The sequence below is a fragment of the Rhyacophila brunnea genome, unplaced genomic scaffold, assembly GCF_057557595.1.
Source record: "Rhyacophila brunnea isolate RB1 unplaced genomic scaffold, BYU_Rbru_1.0 scaffold_14, whole genome shotgun sequence".
NCBI classification, from domain to species: Eukaryota; Metazoa; Arthropoda; class Insecta; order Trichoptera; family Rhyacophilidae; genus Rhyacophila; species Rhyacophila brunnea.
The window spans coordinates 33,536,073-33,551,152 of NW_028232796.1; the positions used below are offsets into that span (position 1 = coordinate 33,536,073).

Sequence of the window (15,080 nt, forward strand, 5' to 3'; positions counted from 1 at the left end):
TAATACGTCATTTAAGTTAGTGTGCGCGCCTGTAAGCCTTCTCTGACACAAACGTCACAATTGGTTGCTTAATATTTTTCTAAAACCGGAAAACCGTTTTTTAGATTAACCGATTTTTGGAAATTGGTTTCGATTCCTTTGCTGTGAGAACGAATGATAGTGTATCAAAATAAACAATACAAATTCAATACCTACACTTGTGATAATGGGCGCCGTATATTGCTACTGAAATTGAGAATTATTTACACAAATACAATGTTATGAATGATATTAATGAGATTTTTTAAAAACAGATTTATGTACAGTCATAACGTATGCATTTTATTTATTGAGTAAGAAAACCCATATTTAAAAAAAAAAGTTTAAAATTTAACTACATTTCTAATAATATGGCATTACAATCTTATAACAATAGAGGTGTCTTTTAATTTTATGAGATTTTTTCAAATAAAACTGTCCTTTTCCAATAAAAAAAAGTATGACAAGCAAGTGGCAATGTTATATCAAACATTTTTTTTTAATTTCAGTGAATTGGTAGTTTTTACACAAAATTTTTACACAATAATTTTTATATTGTTAATTGAGGAGTTAAAGATTAAAATGAACCAAGTATTTAACATAATATGTGTGTAATGGTGTAAATACTTTTCATAACTATTTATTTTTATGTCATTTTTTATACTCAAGCTCTCAATAATTATTTAAAAAAAATCATTATAATCGTAGATGGATATTACAATACTATTTAATAACACCAAGGATTACAAAAGAATAATACAAACTAAAATAATAATAATAATTGAAATGTGTTTAAATATTTTTTTTTAATTTAAAAGTATAATGCGAAATCTAAATAACAATATGGCGAAAATAGAGGCAATTTGATACAATACTAAAGAACAAAAATACCGCAAAAGCAATTTTTAATTAAAATTTAAGCTTTCGCGCTTATTGTTTCAATGACAAAACCTTTTTGTGTTTTCCATTGCCACAGATCTCATGTTTTCATCTCTTGGGAAAAAGTATATCTCAATTTATTATATAATATAACATTACGCAAAAAAACAAAAGAATGTAGGTAGGTACTTAATGGTAATATTAACTAACAATTATTATTATATTATTATGAACAAAGCGGGGTACATATTATAATAATATTGTGTTTTTCAGTTTACTGAAAAAAACGTTAAAAACTAATATTATCTTTGTTATTTAAAAATATGAAACATAAATATGGTAACATTATTTCACACTTCACATTATGTTAATTGATTATTCTACGTTTTGTTTTATTAATACAATAGTTATTAAACCAACACTTTTATGTTTAGTAAAGTTTCACAGATGTCGATACATCGATGTCTCTCTTATTAAAATGTTCCTTAACTTCTTTTGTATTAAGTCGCACTTGTTTTGTACTCGCATAAAGTAAATGCTTTAGTTTAAAAAAAATTGCATTTTATGTGGACATTTTTTTATTATTATTCAAAAAAATAAGCAAAAAGTAAGGATACAAAAAAAATATTTATGGCTGGGGATGTAATATCATGATAATGTCAACCTTATCATTGGCGGCGATGTTTTTGAAGTGTGGAATTATTTGTTTATATCGGGTCCGGTATCATAGATACAAATTTTAATAACACAATCGACAACGGATCAATCACGGTGTCCAAAACCTTCTGAAGAACAAAGCATTTTCAAAAAAACCAAAACAACTCTTTATAAAAAATTTCTATGCCCAGTACTGGATCAAAATGCTGGGGACTCGTCAATCAGAATGAGAGAATGATGGATATCTTTGAGAGGAGAGTGCTGTGAAAAATCTTTGGATCTTAAAGAAAAAGGCTTTTGGAGTTGGATATGTTATAGGGGCGAAAAGATTATATGAAAATGTAGCCGTAACATAGAATGACGGTGAAGAAACAGGGCGGGTTATAATATGTATGTCACTAGAGCAATAGATACCTGGACGTCTTAACTGCATCATGAGGAATTTAAGAGTGCTCGCCCAAAGCAATTCGTAAGAAAAGATACGTTTTTTTAATGACAATTTATGTAAGTAGATGAGTTGGTTTTCAAAAACCGTTATAAACGTAAGTAAATACTTGTATTTTTCAATAGCAAAATCTCGCATTCTAAATATGAATTTCAACGTTACGTCAACTCAGTTAGAGTAGAATTCAAACGATTTAATCGATAAGCTATAACCGGATATCGACGATGAGTAGAAACGTCAAGGGATTGTTCATGAAATCTATCTGTCAACAAAACTTTCTATTCTCCAATATTCGATTATCACAAATATTATATATTTTGTTGACATATCACTTATTCAACAAACTAGGCATTCGCCACTTGAATTTTAATGATGATCGAATTTTGTACTATATATGCTTGCTTTTGAAAATTGCTAGAAGGTTTTCCTAATGATTTAGGCGGTGATAACACAAATTGTACTGTGATTTTTTTTCATTTTGTTCAGCTCAGTTGAATTATTGAGAAAACATCGATTTTCACCATACATTATAAATCTAAAATGAGCTCGCACGTTGAAATTCTACGCAATCATAACTCGTCAATTTTATTGATATTTTTTAGTTGTTATCCACAAAGACACGTTACATACTGACGTATATATTATCTAGGTACCCGATATAACATTGTCTGTCGTGAAATTGCTGATGTTACTAGAATCGTTCAATTGTCATTCGTATTTTTTTCATATAGGTACCTATTAATAAGCTTCAAAGTTGTCTCAAGTGAATAGTGTACCTACTTATATTTTATTTCATGATGTTAGGGATTGCAATACCAACCTTTAAAATATGTATATTTATATATTTGACCATGTCCGATCCTAATAAGATCATAATTAGACTCTACAGGGTGGAGGTTTGTATTAACAGATTTTGTTTTTACGAGAAATGGATGTCACTTGCTCAACCTATTAGATCCTTATTCTGACTCATACACAAATTGAAAAACAAAATGTGTACTTGCCAGACCCAGGATTCTAATCTGGAATCCACAACGCTATAGGCCGACGCTTAGGCTGCGCGGCCATCGTGGTGTTATTTTTATAATAATATGATACTCGTAGAACTGTTGATTTTGACAAATACATTGAATTTGGTTTCGCGATGGAAGTACGTAGGAGTCTGTTTTTTTTCTGACACCTGAAATATCAATCTACCATAATTGTATCCCTAATGTTTTAAATAATTGATTGTTGGTGTATTTTAATCGATCAATCCTTTAAGTAAAGTGCAGAAAATAGAATGTAATCAAGAAATAATATTAAATCCATTTCGAAAAAATAATAGTATCTACTTTCTTAATACTGAAAATACCGGTATTTTGTATATATAAAACTGGTATTCCGGTATCGATAAATACTGGAATCCCGGTTTTGAAATATATATACCTAGTTGCAATCCCTACACAATCAAGGTAATATGGCACTATACTTTCTTATATGCTCCATACAATTTACATGCTGACAGACGAGCTTACAATGGAAAGCTGCGGAATTTATTTTTATTGAATGTAGATGTTATGTTGCATTGGTTACCTATGTGCGAACTGCCTTAAAAATAATGACATACGCAATGATTATTACCCGTTGCCTATTGATGTTTAAATGCAAAATGATATACAGCAGAATTATTTTCGAAATGAGGTCAGAAATTATATAAAAAAATAATAGTGTTTAAGCAGGTAATTATTATCTCTTTGTTTCCATAAAATATCTCCAATACTTTGACAAAATGACACACTGTAGGTCTTTAATCAAATAATTTGCGCAATCATTAGGGTCAAATATAATATATTTCAATATACTCGTATGTTTTTTGCTCTAGCGTTTTATTGTTGCCATATAAACTATAGTGTTGTGCAACACTTGCAAACGGTGTCAATTATTAATACAATACAAGTAAATATTGCGCATATAATTTGGTGTAATATACATAGGTCATCCAAAATCTACACGGTGTTCCAACACAAACTATTTAGTAATGAATATTATTAAAAATGTGTTATTTCATAATAATATTGACATTGTATAGCGATACAGGCAAACTTAAAGCCAGGGATTAGTATTTTGTATTGGTGTAGGTACACTGAATCTGAATTGTGTATTCCCTCTCGCTCTTAGTATCTGCGAAGGAAGAAGAATAAATATTTACGTTATTCTTTTATCATTTGAAAGAATACTCTGTTTTTTAATAACATTATAATTTAACTTATGTCTGTCTTTAAACTGCCAATTGCTTTATTTGAAAATCAGTCCAAAGACTTCAATGCATTTTTGATGAATGCTTTAACCTTACACTATTTTTTGATGACACTAATATTAGCGGTACGTAGCGCTGGAATGCTTTTCCTATACTCCGATGCTGGATCGTGATAAGGTGAAGTAAGTACGTTTTAGACATTGCTGCAATGAGCAAAGAAAAGTCTTTATCCGTCACGATTATGCATTACCTTCAATGTATTTATCATTGTTTTACTTTTAAAATGTTTTCAATTTTGATTTAACATATTCTGAGATCATATTAGTGCCTATCAATTATATGAGCAAAGCTATATTTGAGCAAAGAAACTATTAATTATCCTCGTGGCCAATTTCCAGATATATGTGTAAAATAAAAAGAGACGCCGTCGATCTACTTTTTGAAGTAAATATAGGCAAATTTTTAAGCATATAAAGTTAGTTTTTCGACAAAATGTTTAATTAAATGATTTTATAGGTATATAATTTATTTACGTGTTTATATTTTAATATTTACCAATACAAATAATTCCTGACTTCTGGCACTGCGTGTTAGCAAATACATTCATTTGTCATTTTCTTTATTTATAAGTATTATTCAAATTGTATTGTTACAAAATTATTTCCACATTATTCTTCGTCTTCTCCTCATTATTGTATTCAACCAGAAGCGCTGTCTCAATGCCAGCTGTATCGGACTCATGGTCACGGACCACGCTCGTCTGTCAACTGCTGGCTGTCGTCAGTCTCCTACCAGTTGAAGTACTCCTTGGGGCAGTCTCTGGCGGAGCCGCACCAGCGCGTCTCCGTGAGGGGAGGGCACTCCCTTCCGTTGCGCCTGGCCGGTCTCACGATGCGACGCGTCCGGCGCGTCTCCCCGATGCCGCACGTGCGCGAGCACGAGGACCACGCGCCCCAATTTGACACACGGCAGTCGCGGGATGCTCCTGGAAAAGGTGGAAAATATTAGTAAACATATTCTCACTGATTACAAATGATGTGTCACTCATATCATAGCAGTGACAGATTCTGTTCCTTTCTGCAAAATTATATTGCATTATAAAAAAAATGTATTGTTTCTAAAAAAACTTAATAATGTAAAACTGAGTGTTGAACGTAAAAGAGGAAATAAATTATTTGAAACGTTAAAATACGAATAAAATTATAAGCACCAATAAACAGTGCCGGATTTATATTAGGGTCCCAAAATTTGTGGCGGCTCGGAACATCAATTTTAATAAATAAATGAAATTCATTGGTTACTACTTGATTAGTTTGAATAATTTTAGGAGTCATTTAAAAAATACGCCGAAGAATTCAAAATATCGCCATTTCTTACCGTACCATTTTGAAACGCTCGAATTGCCAAATCGAAAGGTATTTTTCCACATTGTCCTGAATTACAAATTATTTTTGCAATAATTGGTCATCGATTAGGCCTTTAACAAAATTGCCTAAATTTATATTAATTTGGGGCGTACATTTATTTCTGACAGTTCGAAAGCCATTCATCATTCGACGTATTAGGTATACGGTTTGCAGCCAATAAGGTATCGACTGATTAGTATGGAGTGGTTTTGATCCAATGAGATTTTATATTATTATGATGCAGGTTTGTCCAAATTGAATGTGGACAATGTACGTTTTTCGTTAAAAAAAACAAAAAAACCTCTTTGGTGTAATAGATTTTGAAATGTTTTTGATACAATGAAAAAATATTTTGAATGCGGCCCTGCCAATAGAAATAATTATTAATTTTAAGAACATTACATGTATAAATATTTTTTTCTCTTTTTTAAATGATTAAAGTAAATTAAATTCATATAATGATTTATATAATAAATAAGAGCATTTCTGTAATAATCAATAAATCTTTGATCTGATTCAATTCACTTCGATTCGAGCATTCAATGTTAATTAAAACTTTTATTTATTTTTCAGATTGGTTTACCTCAGAATATACCACTTTCTCGAATATAGCATGATATTCCATGAAATTTTATTATATTTCGTGTCGAATTCTGATCACAGATTCAGTCACAGTTGGTGATTTAAATTGAAACAATGTAAGATACCTATACAATATTATGTCCATACAATTAATTAATAAAAACGCTACAATTGACTGCAAAATATAACGTTTTTAACGCGCACTAAATTATACACTGTACATAAAACAAAAATACGGTTTTAATTGAAGGAAGATTTTAATAATCCCAGATTTTAAATCTGAAGCGTTGGAGATTTTTTCTCTTTCATAAATTTTCGTAATAACATGCGATCGTATTTTTTATCCTTTGTTTAGCAGATGCTGCTCGTTTAATTAAAATGTTTGCTCACTTATTAATTAAAACATTTAAACTACAAATCGGCATAGCGTAAGTATTATGCAAAAGAAAGTAAATTACTATTTTCGCTCTAAAGCGGAGCGCATGGGGTTTCACAGAGTGAACGTTATTCGTAGTAATAGTCCTCGCGTATTCTTCAATTATTGCAATATGGTAAACTGTAGAAATTGTTGTTAATACCAGGGAACAAAAAAAATAATGGTTACTGAAATACCTAAGCCGGCTCTCACATTTAAACTCGCCCGTCTGCCACATAGACATAAATCAAACTTTCTAAGAATGTCGCTCTGATGTTACATATTATGAAGACCGCGCATATAGGCACCTGGCGACAGTCGCGCGTAACCTCTCGAAACGTGGATATATTGAGATGCGGCGACTGGCGAGAGACGCATGCAATTTGTTGCTAGCAGCATTAGATGTTTTCTTCAAACTAAAAAGTCGCATTCTACAAAATGTGCGGAGCTCCATATAGCAACGTGTGTTTTGTGAATAACGATGACGTCACATATACGTATTCAACACGTTGCAGACGATACGCGTACGTTGCAAGCCGGCTAACGGGTGTGGAGTAACAGTTAACCAATCTCGGCTGTGGAAGAATATGAGATAAACTTAAACACGTGCCAAGAATACATAATTTTAAGCTTGTCCTTCGTTCTGACAACTGTTCTCGGTTTATGCACTGACGCTCATTCAATATTGGTGTATTTGAAGACTGCAACACACACTCTTGCATGTCTATAATGTGTATTTCATTTTTATAGGATGCGTAAATACATTTTGACTCAAAGCTTATAAAAATATGAATACTTACTTGATTTTCTGTGTGCGTGTTTCTTATGCCCTGTTTTGGAAGGGTTCTGTTTCGATCTGTTTCGATATGTGCGGGCGATACTGTTCAAAATGGCGGTCTTGTCGCCCCGCGGTAGTTCGTTCGCTTCCCGTGGCTCCACGGTCGTCGTGTTCGCCCCAAACGGACTGAAAACATGGGATTAATTACAAATTGTAGGTATAATAATTTTGCCATCAACCGTTCGAGAGGTTGAAGGATGAAGTTTTTAGAAGAATACAATACCTGATTAATGATATATTACATTATTTATCTATTTTAACATCGACTAAAATTATTAAAGAAAACAATAGAACTCGATATATGTTATAATTAATAGGTGTCTAATATATTTTAGATTACTACCTTCTAGTGTGTTCAACATATGTCTATTACAGACAGCATAGAATTTAATATATTATGTAGGTATGCTAATAAATTATTGATCTACTAACTGCCTGTAGCAAATGTGGTGTAGTATGGTATGATATTTAATAATTATTATCACAGAAAAATGGAATAATAATTATAATATAGGATAATATATATATATTAAAAAATAATTTGCACATAAATAAGTTAATAAAATTTAGCTTGCTCACTTCGTCATTGCGCATGCCTCAAGAAGATGGTACCTATACAAATGACTTAGAGCCGGGCCGGTCTCGAGACCAGGTGCCCTGTGTTATAACTTGTGACATGAAGTCACCCGAAGACATGACGTAATTGTGACGTAAGCTGAATACACGCATCGAGGCGAGCCGCCCAATGCCGACGGCTCACCATAGATATTATTACGCTGAAACACCTATTTGTGTACGGGGACAATGAATAACACCAGTATTAGAGTAGCGTTATTTTCTCGAATGCTATTGACTCACTCCGGTAGTACGTAACAATGATGTCATATGACGTCATGTCGACCGGGCGACTTCAACTCGCAAGTTACAACATAAGGCCCCAGTCGCCGAGACCAGACCGATGTATGCTTGCTTGCGCGACTACTGGGCGATAAGGTGTGGCATGGTCCATATTACTGCATACATCGGTCTGGTATCGGCGACTGGTCTCGAGACCAGAGTCGCCCGGTGTGGCCCGGCTCTTATGGGCAGCCTCTGACTCACAGTAAGTCCTAAGTCAGTCGTACATGAACAAAGCATGGTTCATTCAGAAAAGTGATAAGTATCTTGCAAGCAAAAGTAAAAAGGGCAGCAATGGTGGATGCAGAGGATTTACTTTGAACACATATCCTCGAAATCCATTCAGAAAGTTAGAGGAATGAAGAAAATGCTACAGAGGATGAAAAAATATTATTGTGTACTGGAATTTAGTTGTCACTGCAAAGGTGGCACCCACCGCAAGCAGAATAAAAATAGTCAATTCTAGGGTGTGAAGATTTATAATATTGTCTCATAAACTTTATCTTCTCTTTATATACATATTACATTAAGATTAACTGAATGGCTGACAAAAAATGTTAACTTCTTATAGTAAGAACCTATCTAAGAATAAGTCTTGTTGTTCTTACCTTATCGTGTACATATTCCCAGGAGTCGCCATAGACAATCCCTCCCTTGAGATGATTCTCGGCGGAAGAGGGGCGAGTCCTGACGGATGAGGGTCCCTCTCAGCACGTTCTTCTTCTATGGCCAAGGACAAGAGGGCATTGCTACTGCCATCTAGGACGTCTATACTGTTTCCAGAAGGCTGCTCCATCTTCAGGACTTCGTAGCTCTTATCGTCTGACGCGTGATGGAACACTTCGGATAGTTCGTATTCTTTCAACTAAAAAAAAAGAAAGAAAATCCTATGAAAATAGTCATTGATTACTAAATAATGGTAGATATAAGAAATAATTGAAGCCTCTCCTCAATAATGATCTAAGTTACATTTTGGCAGTTTTGACTTACAATGATCTACACCACATTACCTCTGTCTTGACATATTTATTTTTTTGATCTAGCAACATTAAGTCACTTCTAATGGATTTAAGTTTTGTACTATTCCATACAAGTCGTTTTTTGCGACCCGGGTTTCGCCTTTCGGCATCTTCAGGCACAGTGTACACTCAGTGTTCGTTGTCGGTGTGTGTTTACCTTTGATGAGTGTCTGAAGATGCCGAAAGGCGAAACCCGGGTGGCAAAAAACGACTTAAATGGAACAGTACAAAAATTAAATCCATTAGAATTTAAATTCAAATTCCATCAAGTTCCTTCGGTCAATAGTATTAATATTAAGTCACTTGTTTTTGATCCGTTATGTTGACCTCCCTCCAATAATGATCAATGCATTTGTCAAAATGGAGGATGACACGAGAGTTTTTGTTAACCCTGCTGATGCAAAAAGACTTCACAGAGAAAAATTCATATGGAAAATTGGAAGAGGAATACAACAAAGGGATTAAGGAATTCAGGAGAGGCCTTTTAATTATAAATATTTTTTTCTTAACAAAAGAGTTTTCTTTGATTATTTCAAAATGCCCAAATGTAACATAGATCATTATTGAGGGAGAGGCTTCAATTTTTAGTGAAATGGCTAACTGTTAGTGGTTTGTGTAACTGTAAATACCTATCATAAAACTAAAAAGCGAAAGATAAAATTTAGTTTCCAATTCGATCGAATATAATAAATTACGAATTCATAAATCAACCAACAGCTGTCATTATTTTGAATATCGAATTACACATTTCAAATATCGAAGTCGTGAACGAATTGACAGTTCTGTGTTATTAATCAAAACAATAATACGCCATCAATTTTAAGCAGTCTGGCAACATTTCACACTGATAATAATATAAATTGTATCACTTTTTGAATCATCCAAATAATAATAATATGTAACCTTCAAAGATCGTCAAACTAAAGAATAAAAAAATTTCACAATGAATAATTTATTCATTTTTTAATGATTTTAATCGCATATAATAATTATTATAGACTAACCTGAGGCTACCACATTTCAACAATGTTGGTCAACATGTAAGTTGAATTTCATTAGTTGAGGTCCTTTCTACTTTTGGTTGATTTAATTGTGTATCATCATTCGTGCCAACAATGTATCGGGGCGAACGGCAACAACTTATTTTAGTTTTATTGGGTTAAGTTGGTTGTCATATTGTGTCAGAAGGGTGAATTTTTGTTTTAGATTCTCAATTAAGGCCATGTAAAGATGACGCGCGTGTCTCCGCGCTTTACGCGTGAGTTCCAAAAATGTGCTGCGCCCATATAACGCGTTTCATTTGGCAGCGGACAAGCTAGGTGACTTAATTCACTTTTGAATGAGCATAAAAACAAGAGCGAGTGCGAGAAGAAAGACTGTACCTAACTCAGTTGTGACACACAGCTCTTGAAATTTAATATCTCGCTATTTACTGGCAAGATATATTATTGTAGGTGGTGTACAAGCTAGGTGACGTAATTTATTTTGAAATGGGCATTCAACTGTCGCTTCGAGTGCGAGGCGGTCGTAATTCATTTTGGAATTGCTATAAAAACGTCCCGTTGTCGAGAATCTAGTGAGTGCTTGCGCTTGTCGCGTGACATATGATACGCCACGAGTGCATGTAGACGACTCAATGAGGTCACGTCTACCTGGAATGCGCGCGAGTGAAATCGCGCAATTTGGACAAGGCCTAAATATGGCGTAGGTATTCATCTAAATAAATTTTGAATTGAAATGAACAAACAAATTCACTTTACGCTATCTCAATTAAAGATCTACCATCGTAAGTTGGCAGTCGGTCGAATTTGAAACTGAAATTGTCTATCGAGGATAAATTTGTTACAAATGCCATTTAATTTTACAACATGTTTCTCGAATTATGGATTGCATAATATTTGTACAGAAATCTACTACCAATAAAAAATTATAAATTACCATTTTTTTGTTAGTTATGGTAATATTCTCAATGTCATACTAGCGCCCTCGCTGAAATGCCAATTTATGATGGTGGATCTATACAACAACCTATTTGTTCAACTTAAATCAATGTGTGGGAATATTCTTAACAATTTCTTTTTCAACATTCAACATAAAGTTGAGTAACCAAAAACGATACAATATGGGAATGCGGCATTAACGCACAACGCAAATTCATATTGAACACACAAGCAAAATCCATATATTAAACCAAGTGTACGCATCAGGGAACTCAGAAATAATGGTAACTGAAATACCTAACAGGTAAGGAGTGGCAGGTAACCGATCTCGAGTAAAGAATAATCCGGGATAAACTTAAACATGTGTCAAGAATACGTCTTACGTCGAATACTGACAACTGCTCTCGGTTTATGCATTGACGATCATTGTTACATAAATACATTAATATTGGTGTAGTGCATTAATATTGGTGTATTACACACACTATTGCACGTGCAACACTCACACATTCAGAACACTGCATCAAAATGTGCTGTATTGAGTATTGCCTATCGGAATTCTATTTATTATCTATTCTGTGGTAGGCATAGGCCATAGAGTATATGCTTTATAAATTTGCACTCCAGCTCTAGGATGAAAATGATGAAATATATTCTAAAAATATTTTTTTACATATATTATGTAGGTATCTATTTATTTATTTACTACTAGATTTAATACGAGTGAATATCATTTGATCTGATTTTATGTGAGATAATCAAGCAACGAGGAATAAGTCAGGTAACTAAGGAAGTAACAAGTGGACAAGAAGCAGTGTTGCCATCTTTTCAAAGTGGAATTATAGTACAGAGTGTCCGAAATTATAGTATTTGGGAAAAAATATAGTACCTACGCGTTGTCATCTGTTGAAAACGTATAGGTTTTTTGTTTCTCAGAAAAAAATAACGGAGAATTTGAGTAACTCCGAGACCCCATTTTATTTAGGTACCTCTTCCGACCAAAAATGTTTACCGAAGAATTCAACAAATTTCATTTTAAACCAAAATATAGGGACTTTTTTACGTTTTCAGAGCATTTTTTTTCCAAATTCACCAAATCTTATATTGCGAAATTATAGTAGTTAGCACCAATTTATCGGACGGAAATGTGGAAATTTTAATACATTTTACACATTTTTTCCGATGTTCAAAATTATAGTATTTTGGGTATTTTGTTTTATATCGTACATAGTAATCGGACCAAAATTATAGTACAAATACTATAATTATAGTACGGTTGGCAACACTATCAAGAAGTGAAAAGTTATAAAACCTATTTATACTCTACTACTCGATAAGTTATTATAATATAAAATATTGCCACGTGAAGTAAATTATTTGGAAATAATTCAAATTGATTTATAAACAATTTAACCGTATAAACAGGTTAATCCTATTTCGATTGGGCCAGTTGTTAGCAAGCAAATAATGTAAACAGAAAATTCAGCTTAGCAATATTGAAACATCTTCGGCGAATCTATGTAAAATAAATATTTACACAGACCTCGAGCGACAGTGATAATGTTCGAAGTAGCTTGAAGCTTAGCAAATTATTTCCGGAAGCCATAATTTTGCACAATCTGTATTAGGAGCAAAGTTTGTTCATTCTGAACTAACTACAAAACTGGACTTTCGCTAGATTGTGTATTGACGTAACTACATATATTTAGCGAGGTACAATCAAATTCATCTTGTATATTTATTTAAGTACGCCCACGATGGTCGAGCGGCTTAGTCGTCGGGTTATAATATCGTAGATTCCAGGTTCGAATCACAGGTATGGCAAATACACATACTTATCGTTTTTTAATTTGTGTTTGGAGTATGGACCTTATAGGTGCAGCAAGTGGCTAACATTGATTTCTCGTAAAAACAAAAATACGTTAATACAATTAATGTCCTACCTGTGTAGGCCCATATTTGAAGGTCTTTATTAGAAAACAATGTTATTAGACATTGGTAAAAACTAAAATTTGGTATAATCGTGACACGATTTTTGTTTCTAAAACAAGCCAGTAATATCATTACATTGATATAAACTACAAAATTGGTAAGTAGATATTTTCTTGACAGCTTTAGAAACAATTGAAATAGCCCAGTTTTTACAAATTATTCACAAATTGACAGTTGGATCAGAACAGGGTTTTTCTTTCCAGATCTTACATTTTGAAATCGGCACATAGTTTGCAAGATCTGCCTCTGGCGTACGGCTTTAAATTTAGCGATTTTAGACACCGTAAATAACTTAGAACTTCTCATAATAATGCTAAAATATTATACGATTATACCAGATTTGCTTGCAAATCAACGTGCTGGTCTTTTATACTTTATAAAAAAAATGATGACAAAATTTGTTACATGCTCATTCATTTTTAATTTTATGGCTAATTTTATAAATTTTCTATATTATGTAAAACAAAAAAATATTTTTTTCTTTGATCTGCGTTCTTGTAAAAACAATGATAGTTTTTAGACACTTTCGAGAAAATTTTGCATTTTCGTCTGCCATATAGCTTATTTTTCATACCTTCTGGCATGTTTTTGTGAATGACAGTTGGCAATACTGGATCAAAAGCTTAATTAAGGTAAGAGCAATTATCTGGTAAATGAAATTTTTGAGTCAAATACATTTTTTTAAAAGGTGCGTCTTTGAGATTTTTGGAAATTTTTAACAATATAATATATCTTGTATTATTGAAAAGCCATTATTACATAACGAAATAATAATATGTCAAATTATAATTTGCTAATGATGCAATACAAATCAAGTGATATGACGAGGTAATACGGAGTTCCTCGTGGTTTATTTGAAATCGACTACAATGTAGACTGCGGCTCTATATTGAGACATACACGTCACCGTGGTCGTTACTGGAACTAAAACCGCCAGCATGCAAAAAACGTGTGGCGTACCTAATACTGCCATCGCATATAGCGCCATGACGTAGATGTTAATATATATATAAGGCGCACAGTAAGTTGGTTATTCTTTCCCTTCAATAATATTTTATTACAACTGAAACTACACACTTTTAAAAATTTTTCACGACCCAATTCCTATGATGTAATCGACTAAAATCTATCCCCCAATCGATACGATGTCCTGTTTACCATATTATAAAATAATACATTTATATCCAGTATATCAGGACAATGACGGTGCAAGTTTAACACGTCGTGTCGGCTAAGCAAAGTGTTATATTGGTGCGGTTTCGCAAGATAAAGCTCGGTTTTCTTAGATCGCGGCATCGTGACTTAATGGGTTAGCAGGAGGCGAGGAAACCGAACCAATTATTCCCTCGGGAAGCATTTTCCAGGCGCCGTGTTTTCCCTCTTGTCGCACTTAACACTCTCGCTACCAGTGAGCTTTATGACAATCTTACATTAAATTCATTAACAAAGATCACATTTAAATGTTCGCATATTTAAGTATCAGAAGTCAATTATCGGCATATTTGATTATCCGAATCTTATGCCTGATATATAATAATGATATATGTATAAATAATACAAAATTAAAAGGGTAAACTATTATTTTAACTTCTGAGCGGAGTATAAAGACCTCCACATAGTGTAAGTAGGGATTGCAATACAGAATGAAAATATCAATACCGGTTTTTCGGTATTTCTCATTGAATACCGGTATTAATACCAGTATTGGTTAAAACATAAGTACTTATCGGTAAATATTGCTACATTTTACAAT

General features: G+C 33.1%; 1 protein-coding gene across 1 annotated transcript in view; it reads right to left on the bottom strand.

Annotated features, from left to right (window-relative positions):
* Positions 1 to 2,482: 2,482 nt before the first annotated feature.
* mspo (M-spondin) overlaps positions 2,483 to 15,080 on the bottom strand; it is a 540,637-nt gene continuing 528,039 nt past the window's right edge. The window contains exons 5-7 of the mRNA XM_085942218.1: positions 8,985 to 9,241; positions 7,442 to 7,605; positions 2,483 to 5,223 (exon numbers count right to left, since the gene is read on the bottom strand). Coding sequence (XP_085798344.1) covers positions 5,027 to 5,223; positions 7,442 to 7,605; positions 8,985 to 9,241 — 618 coding nt within the window. The 3' untranslated portion in view covers positions 2,483 to 5,026. The remainder of the gene's footprint in view (positions 5,224 to 7,441; positions 7,606 to 8,984; positions 9,242 to 15,080) is intronic.